General features: G+C 49.9%; 1 protein-coding gene across 1 annotated transcript in view; it reads right to left on the bottom strand.

Moving 5' to 3' along the window:
- TBCD (tubulin folding cofactor D) overlaps positions 1-13,839 on the bottom strand; it is a 174,335-nt gene that overhangs the window by 74,499 nt on the left and 85,997 nt on the right. The window contains exon 14 of the mRNA XM_082374178.1: positions 616-772. Within this exon, the coding sequence (XP_082230304.1) occupies positions 616-772 (157 nt within the window). The remainder of the gene's footprint in view (positions 1-615; positions 773-13,839) is intronic.

Here is a 13,839-nt window from a genome sequence, read left to right as displayed (position 1 = left end):
GCTTTCCCCCAGGCCCTGCTGGTGCTCAGAAGGTGGGAGGGACCCGACGCTCGGACCAGAGGAGGAGGATGTCAGGACAGAGTTGCCGTGTGGATGCTTTGAGACCTGGGGGGTCTCCCGCTCTTTTCACGGCACCTCCTTTGTGGCAGGTGGCCTCCAGGACCTGAGAATAATGTTGCAATCCATCTCCTAGTAAAAGCCATCAGGTCAGTGTTACAACCATGACTAACCCAGAGGCTGCCGCCATGCTTGGCCGCCTCCTCCAGCTCCTTAGTCAACAACCAGAAGTACAGACCTGACCTCCTTTTTCAAGTCAAAGGGACTCCGTCCAACAGGAGACAGGGAAAAAATTAACTTACAACATCACTATACTGAGGACACAACTGTTTTGAATTTTCCCGGGCACAAACATAGGATCCTAAAAGTAGGGCTCACGCCCACACGGGTGGCACAGCCTGCTGCCCTCACTGCTCTGTCCAGGAAACCAGGGAAAATGTATTTTTCCAACCTTGTGAGGCTGAGCTGGTTTTCACTGTACAGGTGCAGACAGTGAAGCAGGCGAGCCAATGCTGTCACTCCTCCATAGTGATTGGAAAATCATTTAACGGGCTTTACCTTGAGATTGCGGCCACGAAGGGCTTCAACTCCTGAGGCTCGTAGGCCCGTGCGAAGGCCCAGCACACATAGCAGGCGGCGTCCCTGACGCTGGAGCCCACGCTGCAGGCGCCCCGCTTCTCCTCGTATGTCAGCGCCTTCAGGATCACGGTGACAACTGCACGTGGGAGACAGAGACCGTGAGGCGGCCCACAGCAGCACTCAGCTCCACAGACGCTGCACCTACTGTACCACAACCCTGCTGGCACCTCAGCCCCAGAGAGGCAGGTGTGAGCAACACACATGGTCCCCCACCCAAAGTCACCCTGAAACTCACGACCTGCTCAGAAAGGGCATTTGCAAGGAAAACACAAGTCTACCAGCTCAACTCAGGTGAAAACGTTTCTTAAAAGTTGCCCCAAAACTCCTAGAGAACGGCACAGACATGCCTGTGGGGCCCACCAAAGGGACGCTGCCGGGCCCAAGGAGACACAAAGGGACACAGAGGCCACCAGCAGCAAGGGGAGGGGCTGGCATTTCACGGGAGCAGGAGGAGGCTGAGCAGCATCACCCGGGACACCTCCTGATGAGGAAAGAGCATCTGACCCAGAGGACACCTGCCTCGGAGTCTTGCTGTCAAGGGGGCCACGAGCGATAGATGGGCTTCTAGTTCTGCCCAAAAGCAGTCACTGGTGAGCAAGCTCGGAGGGAGGAGACCCCGCTCGGAGGGAGGAGACCCCGTTACACAGGTGTCCTAACTCTGCTCAGAGGGCATCTGTGACCTCACCGAGCTTTGGGGCTGAGAACTAGGATGACAAAGTAAAGCAAGCCCATGGTCATTCTGTGCTAACTTCAGGAATAACCCAGATACATTTAATTATCTAAAACACCTGTGATATTTAAAGTAATTTGAAGTACATACAGATTGTCCTTCTGGTTCCATTTTAAAATGTCTTACTGAGTTTTGTTTTGTTTTTGTTTTTTTAATTATTATTTATTTATTTATTTATTTATGGCTGTGTTGGGTCTTCGTTTCCGTGCGAGGGCTTTCTCTAGTTGCGGCAAGCGGGGGCCACTCTTCATCGCAGTGCGCGGGCCTCTCACTGTCGCGGCCTCTCTTGTCGCGGAGCACAGGCTCCAGACACGCAGGCTCAGTAATTGTGGCTCACGGGCCTCGTTGCTCCGCGGCATGTGGGATCTTCCCAGACCAGGGCTCGAACCCGTGTCCCCTGCATTGGCAGGCAGATTCTCAACCACTGCGCCACCAGGGAAGCCCTCTCACTGAGTTTTTAATAGTGCACATGTAATTTTTGATATAAAGAGAGGAGAGAATTTAAGACACATGGTAAAAGCACTGTAATGTTTAAGGGAGCTGAAATTGTACTGTATTTACCTATTAAATTTCTCAGATTCATGTATTTCAAGTACTTGGGAAAGGTTTGCTTATTAGAGACATGTACTTAAAAAGAAAATATATAACACTCATGCATAGGGTTTTGAAAGTATAAAGGTACTGAATTAATTTTATAAATGAACAATTTTTTAAAGTCTCTTAAAATGATTATAATAGTAAAATGTAATAGAAATAACCTTCAGAAAAATTTTAACTAACAATTCAAAGGTAGAGTATTAATTTTTTTAAATCACACTCAATGAAATTCTCTGAAAGAACATGCTGAAGATTGAACATCAGTTCAATCTACTGATCCAAAACAGACAACGATGCTGCCATAAAGCACACTAAACAGCTCCCACAGTGTTTAGAGAAGTATTAAAAGTGAAAATGAGTATCTGTTCTGAGAAGATGGCGTGGCCGCACATCCCAGCTCCCGGGCACCAGGGCAGAACCGCTTCCGTGGATCACCATCCAACACTGGGCCGCCGAGCACAACAGTGGACGGGCAGGTACAGAGCCCACGCCCCCGGGGAGGCCAGCGTGGGAGCACATTCTTCTATCTGTGCACACGGCCAGAGTCTCCCTGTCCCAGCAGCACCACCCCTCAGGCCACACGTTGCAGACATGGCGAGAGATGTCCAGAGTAGAACTGGAACATGGTAGCGTCCCATGTGGGGCAGGTGGTGCCCAGACAACTCGTGCACGATTCTCACGTGCATGAACTGGTGTGAGCGTGAAGGTCGACGCACAAGACAGCACAGGAGACAGCACAGGAGATCAACCACTGAACAAAGCGAACAAAGAAAAGCCGGAGAGCCAGCAGTGAAACAGATAGGGTCATAAAATGCACCAAGTGACCAAAGGCACAGCCAGAGGGGACAGCCCTCCCTGCGGCAGCCCCACCCTCTCAGGCACATCTGGACTGGGATCTCCCCTGGGTCTGGGCACCTCACTTCTCTCTTCTCTATCTTCTCTCTCTACTGTAATCTGCAGTCTGAGAAAAGACACTCAAGGTACGGATTTAAGAAAAATGAAGCACCAATTATTTGCACATGCAACTATCATCACAGAAATTATCTTCCAAAGAAATGTACCTAGAAACAGTCTTAGGCAAAAAATCAAAAGAAACAATGGCAGAACTATGAATATTATATACAAATGTCCCCTCTGCCTTTTGCATCTAAGGACTTTTGATTCTCCATAGAGAGCAACAAAAAATAGATTTGATTCTGTACCATTTATTTTGTATACATATGATGATTACTTTTAATAAGATTTGTAAATGTTCACATAAATTTACTTAAAATTACACAAGATAAATGTACTCCAAAATAAAAATCTCAAAGACATTGTGTTATCAGTTATATGCATCTCAACCAGGACTGAGGAACTCAAGAACATGTTTCCTCAATATTAACAGCGCCGCAAGGGCACCTGCACTCAAAGTTCTGGCGGGGCACCCACACTGTGGACACCAAGGTCACTCACGCCTGGAGCTGGCCTTATTCCTCCTCTGTGCATGCTGAGGATTCCAAACATAGAGCCACTCTCTTGCCAAGTTCTCATGTCTTCAACCCAATGGAAGTACAACACCCCACATGGGATATGCAAAGGCCCCTCAAATTCCACAACGTCTGAAACAAAGTCCATCTCGCCCACACATCCTATGTCAGCCAGTGGCCCATGCCCCTCTGGGGCACAGTTCAGGGCACAGTGGTCATCCCAGGGCTGCCCCTCCTTGCTTCCCTGTGTCCAGTCAAGGCCTGCCCCGCCCCTAGCAGCCACACCTCTGCAGAGGACCCCTTCACTCTGGTCCAGCATCTCCCTGCCCAGCCCCTCCATCACTGTTGGACCACTACCAGCCTCAGCCTCTGGTCAGCCTAGTGACTCACCTCAGCAGAGCAGAGCCCAAGCTACCCATGGCTCCCTCTCGTGAGTGCCCCAGGGCCACTACACCAACTCCCCACTGGCCTCGCATCTCTCTTGGCCACAACCAGATGCATGCCACCCCTCCCACCTGCAAAGCCCCCAGAGCCCTCTCTGCCTGGCATCATACCCTGGGAGCACCAGGCAAACCTCCCTGAGCAGGAGCCACTGAAGCTAACAAGGGTCTGCCTCCACCAGTCAGCACACCAGGAACTAAGCTCAGCTTTCTGAAAGAGTACCTGTCCCTCTTTGTCTACCGCCTAAAACTGAAGCATACAGTTAAGGCTCACGGAGCATGTATACCCAATGTTCACTGAAGCACTATTTGTAACAGCCAGGACACAGAAGCCATCTTAATGTCTGACAACAGATGAATGAATAAAGAAGATGTAGTGTACATATACACAATGGAATATTACTCAGTCATAAAAAATAATGCAATAATGCCACTGGCAGCAACATGGATGGACCTAGAGATTATCATATTAAGTGAAGTAAGTCAGACATAGAAAGACAAATATCATATGATATCACTTATATGTGGAATCTGAAAAACAGTACAAATGAACTTATTTACAAAACAGAAATAGACCCACGGACATAGAAAACAAACTTATGGTTACCAAAGGGGAAAGGGGGGAGGGATAAATTAGGAGTTTGGGATTAACACATACACACTACTATATATAAAATAGATAACCAACAAGGTCCTACCGTATAGCACAGGGAACTATACCCAATATTTTGTAATAACCTCTAGGGGAAAAGAATCTGAAAAAGAATATATATATATTATATATATATATCTGAATCACTGGGCTGTACACCTGAAACTAACATGACATTGTAAATCAACTATACTTCAATAAAATAAAATAAAAAATAAAAAGACTCACGGAGCATGTATAAATGCCAAACCAAACCAGAGGACACTACCACAACTGTTTCAGATAAAGTAGTTAAATCTAATTAGCGATTTTAAAATTATTATCCAAACTTGAACTAAACCAAATCTGTAATGCTTCAAATTGGTCTTCATTTGTCTTACCTGGAAAAGTTCTAGTTTACCTGGAATTACTCCTAGTTTTCTAGTGTTGTTCATATTCACTCTCTGTGTTAAGAGGGTAGCCCATTCATGGCCCAATGCATGTCAAAACTAACAGGCTGTGGCACCTTGAGGGGAAGCATCGCATAAACTCGCTGTCACTGCCGCCCCAGATTCTCTAAAACCGCCACTTTACCCAGCTGCCCAGACACTTCTGGGGAAGACCGTTCAGCAACTCCATAGCCTGAAGGAAATCTGGATGCTAACTGCTGAGTCCCAATTTATCCGTCCATTGGACAAAATCAATTTCAAAATAGACAACTATGAATGACAGCGGTCAGTACTGTTCACTTCTACTTCAGGTGGACGTCGCACTCAACTACTACACTGAGAAATGCTCAGGGCCCCCAGGGAGAAGTCCACCTCCACAGGGACATGGCCCCGCCCTCGACCTGCTTGCCTCCGAGGCCCCTGAGTGGCTGGGGGAGCCTGACCCCAGGTAATTGTGAGATGGCTCGTGAGGTCGACCAGTCATGAGGAAAAGGACACGCACTGTCATCTGTACCCACTAACAGACATCTGCCTCAGCACAAGAGACCCCCTCATGGCTGACTGGCACTTATTGGTGGGAAAATCGGCAGACTAGGAGGTCCAACCATAGGCTCATCTGGCCCACTTCTCTGTCTCAAGGGTCGGGACCTGCGCACCCACCACCCGTGTGTGGCTCCAGGCGCCAGTCTTCACTCGCTCCGCAGACTCCTTGGCTCTGCTCCCCGGCCCATCCGCTTCTCTGTTTCAAGGAATGGAAGAAGGTCAGTTTGTGAGAGGGCAGTGGGAGCCGTATGCTGCACTCGGGCTCAACCCTACTTGAGAGAGAAAAGACCGGTGGGAAACATGGGCTCTGAGTTCTGTGTGGCAAGGTGGCCCCCACAAACCCCAACTTTGGTCCCTGGCACCCATACATATGCATGTGATGTCCTTGGGTAGCTGCCTGGCCCTCCAACGACATGAAGGCGCTGGACTTCCCTGTGTCCTCCTGCATCCTCCCGCAGAGCTAGGTCAGAGAAGTAGAGACCCAAGCCCGCCTGGGCCTCAGGGTCTCACTGCCAGCCCTGCCCACCCACGTGGCCATGCTGCTGCAGCTGCCTGGCAAAGCCTCCCTGGCAAGTCCCACCCCAGTCCTTGGCACGGGCAGTTTCAAAATCTTTCTCTCGAAAGCTCCAGTGACCCATTTATAACACCTGCCACAAACATCAGTGGCTGACATCCAAGTGCAGGTGAAGAAGTGCTGCCAGCAACAAACACAGGCCTCGCTGCTGGACTGGGGTCTGAGAGAGGGGACTACGCAGCCACTGACAGCAACGGTGGGACACCTGCCTCACAGTCACTGGAAAGGAATTTGATTTTCATGAAGGAAAATAGCTCGGAAGGAGAGAAAGCAAGATGATGGATTTCTTCAACAAGAAAACTGGAAAGTGGGGCCCTCGGCTCCAATTCATCCCAAGGTGGTAGTAAGTACCGTGCCCCGGGGGTAGAAGGACGGGGTCGGGCCTGCTTCTGCTGCTCCTGGGCAAGGCCCACGGCTGCCCCCGACCTCTCAGGCCTTCACCAGCCTCTCCTGCGCGAAAGGATGCTCTGGGGTTCCAGCTCTGATACCCAGGGACAGGAAGACAAGAGACAGACCAGCTCCAGTCCATGCAGGGTACTGAGCAATCACAGAGCTTTGCGGGAGGAGGTGGTATATGAAGTAGAAATAGTCTTTGCCCTAAACTTTTATAAGAAGTCATTATCAGAGAAAAAAATTCAAAAACTAACAACTCTTTCCAGATCCAACAGGTTTAAAATACGGAAAACTCTTCAATAGCACTGAACAAAGACCTTTCTCACGGTTCCAATTACACACTGCAAATACATGTCAAATATATAAGATTCCCCAGAGGGCTTCCTTTTGGCAACCCAGAGCCCAGCAATGTAATTTAAATACCCTTCTCTCTAGACAGCATGTCATTTGTCTAAGGCCAACAATCGCCTAAGGACAAAGCAGCCTCCAGGTGAGAGAAACGACTTAACCCTCAGAGCACCAAGTCCCCACTGCAAGGCTTACAGATGCACATCTCCAGAGGTCAGGAGGAACCCAGTGTACTTTTCAGCATCCACAAAAAAATCATCACACAGCCAGCACAGAAGTTATGTGTTTTGATAAGTAATGAATTATACTAATTTAAAAACAAACTCATCACATAAGGAATATCACTGCATGGGGCCAAGTCTCCCAGGATCACTGGGCCATGTCTCCTGAGATGCACTAGAATGATATCTCCCAGGATGCACTGGGCCAAATCTCCCAACACGCACTAGAATAACATCTCCCGGGATACACTTGGCTGAGTCTCCCGAGATGCCTCTGAGCCTCGGCACATGATGGCGCTGTCTGGGGAGCCAACACTCAGACCACGAACCTGCCTGCCCAGAGTCTGAGCCCAGGAAAGTACCAGTTTCCCGGGAGCAGGTGTGGCCATCACCACAGAACTTCTACTTCATCCACCAGTACAAACAGCCATCATACCTTCCTAAAGAATGCAGTCCAACTTGCTCAGAAAAAAATATGTTGAATTTGCTGGGGGAGAGGCAATGACGGACAGAAAATCTGGTTCCACAGACACGTAGTTGTCGGTTCCCACAGGACATCTGAAAAACTGTCCCAAAGGCCCTTAGCTGACCTGTGGGCAGCACTGCCAGCCACAGCACCAACCACTCAGACTTGCGTGCTGGCCTTCCTTGGAGGGTGAGGGACCCCCGCCCCACAGACACTGGGAGACCCCAGCCAGGGCTCGTCTCCACAGCGCATAACGGAACGGGATCTTAGCAGCACCCTGTGCGGTTTGGGATGGGCCCCTGGTTACACTCTCCCCCAGGTGCCTGAAGCACACTCACCTGCCACAGTGGGAGCACCCATGAAGCCCTCTCCCTTTCCACAGAAAGTCACATGGCTGTGCTGGTCCAAGAGCCCTCCCACGCATCCTCCCTGTGAACAAGATCCCCGCCACCACTGCCCACGGTGCTGTGGCTGAGAGCCAAGGCTCAGCTGTCGAGAAGCCAGGAACAGACGCTCTCTCACCAGATGCTCTGAAAACACAAGTTCCCAGCACATGTGAAGCCCACAGTCCAGGCTAAGTGGGTACAGCCATTACTGTGATGCATATTTAGCCAAGATAAGCACTCTCCTCACAAGAGAAACACAACGGCAAGACAGAATGAAGTTACTGTATTAGCCGGCAAAGTCTTGCCTGAGGGCAGGACCTTCTGAAATGCTTGATACAGTCACAAAGCAAGACTGAGGCAAACAAGAAGCACCTATTCTTCCATCTGATTGTGCCCTATCCCCTCGGTGTACAGGGCAGTTCCTGCCACATCACCTGCTCAAAAGAAGTGATTAGCAAATATTCCTGCATAAAGCATCTCAAACCTCAGTAGATCAATACACTTAAGAAACTTTTAAAGCAAATAACAAACGACGTAAATGTGGTATAATGGATAAAGATGGGATGGCAAATACACGTAAGGAGTTCACATATATCATACGAACATCCCAACCTAAAAAGAGGAGAAACAGCAGATGAAGAAAGTTGAAAAAATGTGAATGTTGAAAATAAGGACAAGAGAGCCATTTCTGAAGATCACATGGACAGAACCTGACTTTCAACGAAATCCCCAGACGTGCATGTTGATGCAGCAGGCCATGTGGCCATGACCCACCTTGACCCATCCACAGAGCTGTGGGCAGAACGCCTACAAGCTGACCCTGAACTAGCAAGTCCACTGCCAGGCACTTGTCCTGAGGAGACGGTGCAGGCAGGCGCTGGTCTATGCTCAAGCCACTCACCATGGGACTCAGGAGGAGCGGGTAACAAAGTGGTGAGGGCAGCTCTGCAGTCAGACAGACCTGATCCTGTGTGCCTGGGCCTCCCGGGGAGTGTCCCCAAGTTGTCACGAGAGCCACACTGCTGCGACCATGGTTTGTAACAGCAGAAATAAAGCCCTGCTATAACGGGGAGGGGGAATGGGAGGTAATTAAATACAACAGAACCATTCAATGCAACTCACACTGCCACCCAAAATAATATTAAATGACAGGAGGACACTCAGAACCCCCAAGTACACTGTACTTAGTCAATGGCTCATGTGCTGAAACCAGTGACAATCAGTACTCACTCTGGGCCAGGCCCTTGTCCAACTGACCTTGAGAGGCGGGAACTGAGGCACAGAGGGACAGCCCAGGACTTGGACTGCATAGCCAGCCCATGCATCACAATGACAGAGCCCCAGATCACTCGTGCTCACGACCCCCATCTGCCACAACATCAACAGGGCTGATCTCCAGGCAGCAAGATTCCAGGTTTCCTTAGCTTCTTCTTTATGTCACTGTCCCAAATGTCCATGACGAACACACATGATCCTCATGATCATTAAAAAAAGACAACACAACACTTTAAAATGTGGTTCCGCACTTTTCCACTATTCAGGGGGCACTGCTTGGCCGCAAGGCCAAGAGCAGGTGAAGGACTGCCTGGGACACAGGACAACTGCTCCTCGGGGTCCACCGGCCAGTGTGGGTCCCAGGAGTCTGACACCTGAGACAGGATCGCAGTGGGGATCCTTCTCACAGTCAAACACATTTACTCCATTTAGAGACCATTCCTACGTGGAACATGGATCAGAGAAGAGAGGAGGACAAATCAAAGAAGAGTAAACATTAAAATGACCTGTGTGCTCACTTCAGCAGTACATATACTAAAACTGGAATGATAGAGAAAATTAGCATGACATCACTTATATGTGGAATCTAAAATATGACACAAATGAACCTATCTACAAAACAGAAACAGATTCACAAACACAGAGAGCAGACTTGGGGTTACCAAGGGAGAGGGGGTTGGGGGAGGGATGGAGTAGGAGGTTGCAGTTAGCAGATGTAAGCTATTATACACAGAATGGATAAACAAGGTCCTACTGTATGGCACAGGGAACTGTAGTCAATATCCTATGATAAACCATAATGGAAAAGAATGTTAAAAAAAAAAAGAATGTATGTACATGTATAACCAAATCACTTTGCTGCACAGCAGAAATTAACACAACATTGTAAATCAACTATACTTCAATAAAAAAATAAATATGAACTACAAAAAAAAAAAAAAAAAAGGACTTCCCTGGCGGCACAGTGGTTAAGAACCTGCCTGCCAATGCAGGGGACACGGGTTCAAGCCCTGGTCTGGGAAGATCCCACATGCCACAGAGCAACTAAGCCCATGCGCCACAACTACCGAGCCTGTGCTCTAGAGCCCGCGAGCCACAACTACCGAAGCCCGCGCGCTCTAGGGCCCGCGTTCTGCAACAAGAGAAGCCACCACAACAAGAAGCCTGTGCACCGCAACCAAGAGTAGCCCCCGCTCGCCGCAACTAGAGAATGCCCACGTGCAGCAACAAAGACCCAATGCAGCCAAAAAATAAATTTTTAAAAAAAAAGAAAAAAATTGAAAAAAAAAAAGATCTGACACCAGTTGAGGTGACAGAAAGACAGAAGGTAAGCCCCCCACAGCAGTACCCCACCACACACACAGGGGTCCTCCTCCAGCCCACAGCAGCCCACCCCACCCCAAGCAGGTGCCCCACCCAGCCCACAGTGGTCCCCCCCTCACCCTTGGGGGTGGCCGTGACAGAATGCCAATAAAGCCGGATGGCTGACAGCCTTTGAGGCCATGGAGTCCTTGTCACTGCGACCACAGCATCCACCCAGGTGAGATCAGGCACCTCTCTTTCCTCCCCTTCAGCTCCCTGGGCTCCCAAGAGGTTTAAGGAAGGCACTGAAAGTCAAAGCAAGTGCCCAGTACAGGAAATGTCACTGTGACTGCTGTGGTGAGTTTCCACGAGGCTGGACAAGCAGGTACACTTTCCACGGGAACTCCTGGTTAGACTGTTTATAATAAATATCTGGTGTCTGAATGGTACAGAAACAAACCGTTCTAAACCAGCTGGTTCCAAGTAACCCTTCGAGTAACCTTGGGCTCAACGTGCTCAGCCAGTTTACTCGACCTTCTGCCGTGGGACACAATGCCAAAAACACAGACTTCACATGATCCCAGGTGTCCAAAACTTTAAATAAAGATCTCAGTCAGCAGAGTGCTTTTCTTTAAATAATTAATTTTTAAATGTCACTTTTTGGACTGTACTGTAAAATAACCAGAACAAGTATCTTTCCTATTTTAAGAGACAATCTCACATCTTTTTTTAAAAAAAGTCAATTAAAATACACCAACATGTTAAGATAGAACATAAGCAAAAGCACCTCCTCTCTTGGGTACAATAACCGTCCAAGCGGACAGCGGTGGCTCCCTCCAGAGCCCGGTCCCCCCAGTGTGCTGCCGCGGAGGCCCCACCCCAGGACAGACTTCAGGGGGTTAAGATCTTTAACTCGTCATGGCTGAGGTCAGGGGCTGACTTTCCAGCCAACCAGTGTGGCCTGGCAGTTGACCTCCTCCTGGTCCAGGTCTGTGCCCACGTCCCCACCATGCCTCGCCCCCTGGACGGCTGACGTGTGGTCATCCCAAGGAGTGGCATGATGGGTCTGTACACCATGAGACAACTCAGTGCTGGCTGGCACTTCTGACCGTGGTGAGGCAGGCTGTGAGTAAGGAGATGACCTCTACAGTACTAGTTCTCTGGCGCAGGGGAAATGAGCTTCCGGTCCCGTCAAATGAAACGACCTCCACATGCTATGAAGATGACACTGAACATGAGGCAAATATGAGAGACTGAGCAACTGAGCCTTCAGGAGGGACGAGAGGCCTCCAAGGAGGAAACGGAAATCATGGGGTCCCCGAATTCCCTACCCCCAGGCCCAGAAACAGGACAGCCTGCACCCTCTGCCACCACCACCCAACTGAGTAATAAACAAACAACAGGACAAACTGACAGGCCTTCCCCACAGCCACCCTCCCGGGGCCAGCTGGTTCCAAGCAGGCCGGAACAGGAACCAATAGCTGGACCTCCGTCAGGGAGCACTCACAGGGCCATCTGCCCCATCAGCTCAGTCAGAGGCTCAAAGAACTACTGAAGAAGGGCAGGAAGTGTACCCACCGCAGAAGGTGAGCAAAGACGGGAGGACAACAGCAGTGAGGACAATGTCCCGGGTAGACGTCGGCAGAGGACATAGCAGGTTTTATATTCTGAGGACAAACTGCACTTTCCATGAAATCAAGATGCTGGACCCCTTCACAGAGACCTGGAAGAGCAAGTGAAGTTAAAAGGCACATGGAAGGTTCCTCGTCTTTCTCTCCAAGAAATGAGCCCACGAAGAAGACTCCACGGGAAGAGGAAGGACACCGTGCAGCATTCACTTCATTTAAGATGCTCCTAAGAACAGACTCATGGACCATTTCCAGCATTGAGAACTGTGATGTGTACATGACAGAGACATTTCTCTGTTTAATCCTGATGGTGCTATGTTAGCTCACTGACCTGCCCCTGAATGTGAACCGGCATTTGAAAGGCTTGAGGACCACACCTCCCCTTGAGTGCGGGTCCCCCACCCCGAACCACGCCCCGACTCCCGTCAAGGTGGTCCAGGCAGGCATCAGAGCGCCAGCATGTGGAGAGGAGTCGGAGCACAGCCCCCAGAGCGGCCTCCCAGCCACACCATCTAGCACGTTGCCTTGCACACAGCAGGTAAAAATGTTCTGAGTGAATCAGAGTGTCTCTCCTTCTTTCTCCAATGACACACATCCCTTGCAATTTTTTAAACTGCTTAAGCCATCCCTCCTGGAAACATTTCCCTAATGTTTCACACAAGCATAATCTTCTTTATAACTGAAGGATAATAGATACCTCTCTACCGCCTTTGAAATATACTTACCATCAGCAATCTTTCAGCTTCTCCAAATTTTATGTATACGAACAACAGAGTCTAAAGCTTTTGGAGGAAAACCTCTTTCCTCCCTCCCTCACCCACCTGTCACCTAGCCTAAAGTAAGTGTGACCACGCATTTGGTCTGGGAGTAAGGTGAGTGCCTGGACACTGTGTGGACGATACAAGGACAGGGACAGGCGGGACCGCGGTCTGGTTCTCTCACCACCAGCCCCTGGGCTACTGGGAAGTCACAGAAGAGACTAAGGTCCAATCCTCACATCTCCAACCACATTAACAAGCCTCCCAAAGAGGGAGCATGTGAAAGCAAGCAGCTACTTTCCATCCGGGTGACCTGCCCCCACGTCCCAGCCACGCTGAGAAGGAGCAGAAGAGACGCAGCACAAGGCGAGGCTGCCTGCTGAGAAGATCTACTAAGGAGGGCGCCCAGGCCTCCATCCAGGTGGCCTCCTGGATGTTTAGAAACCTCCGCAGGTAACTGATTCCTTGGCCACGGTGGGAACCAACTGCCTTAATCTAGCTCTCGGCTGGAAAACAGTTCCTAAGCTGAACATCACCCCACTGCGCTAAAAGTCAAATAAAACTGCTTAGAAATAATCCTCAGAAAAATACAACCTTCTACTGACAGACTCCCTTTTAATTTTTTCAACCCTGAAAACCCAAATTTTCAGTTTCTCTAAGATCAAAACATTCTACTCCTTCTAAGTCCCCAACAGGCCTCCCCCGATCTGCGAGGAGGAAGAGCCTCCCAGGAGGAGGGAGCGGGCGGCCCCGCGCCTCATCCCCGCTGGACCCAACCCGGGGCCACCCGCCCTGCAGAGCCTGCGGCCACAGCACACACCTCCCGCTGAGTCAGGGCTATGCATGAGCAGCTGTCACCTCGTCAGCAGCGGTGACGAGCAGCACCACAGCGCCTGGAGCGACGCCATCGAACAGGGGCTCTCTCCTCACCCG

Source organism: Balaenoptera borealis (assembly GCF_965194805.1).
Source record: "Balaenoptera borealis genome assembly, chromosome: 20".
NCBI classification, from domain to species: Eukaryota; Metazoa; Chordata; class Mammalia; order Artiodactyla; family Balaenopteridae; genus Balaenoptera; species Balaenoptera borealis.
This window is presented reverse-complemented; position numbering and strand designations above follow the sequence as displayed.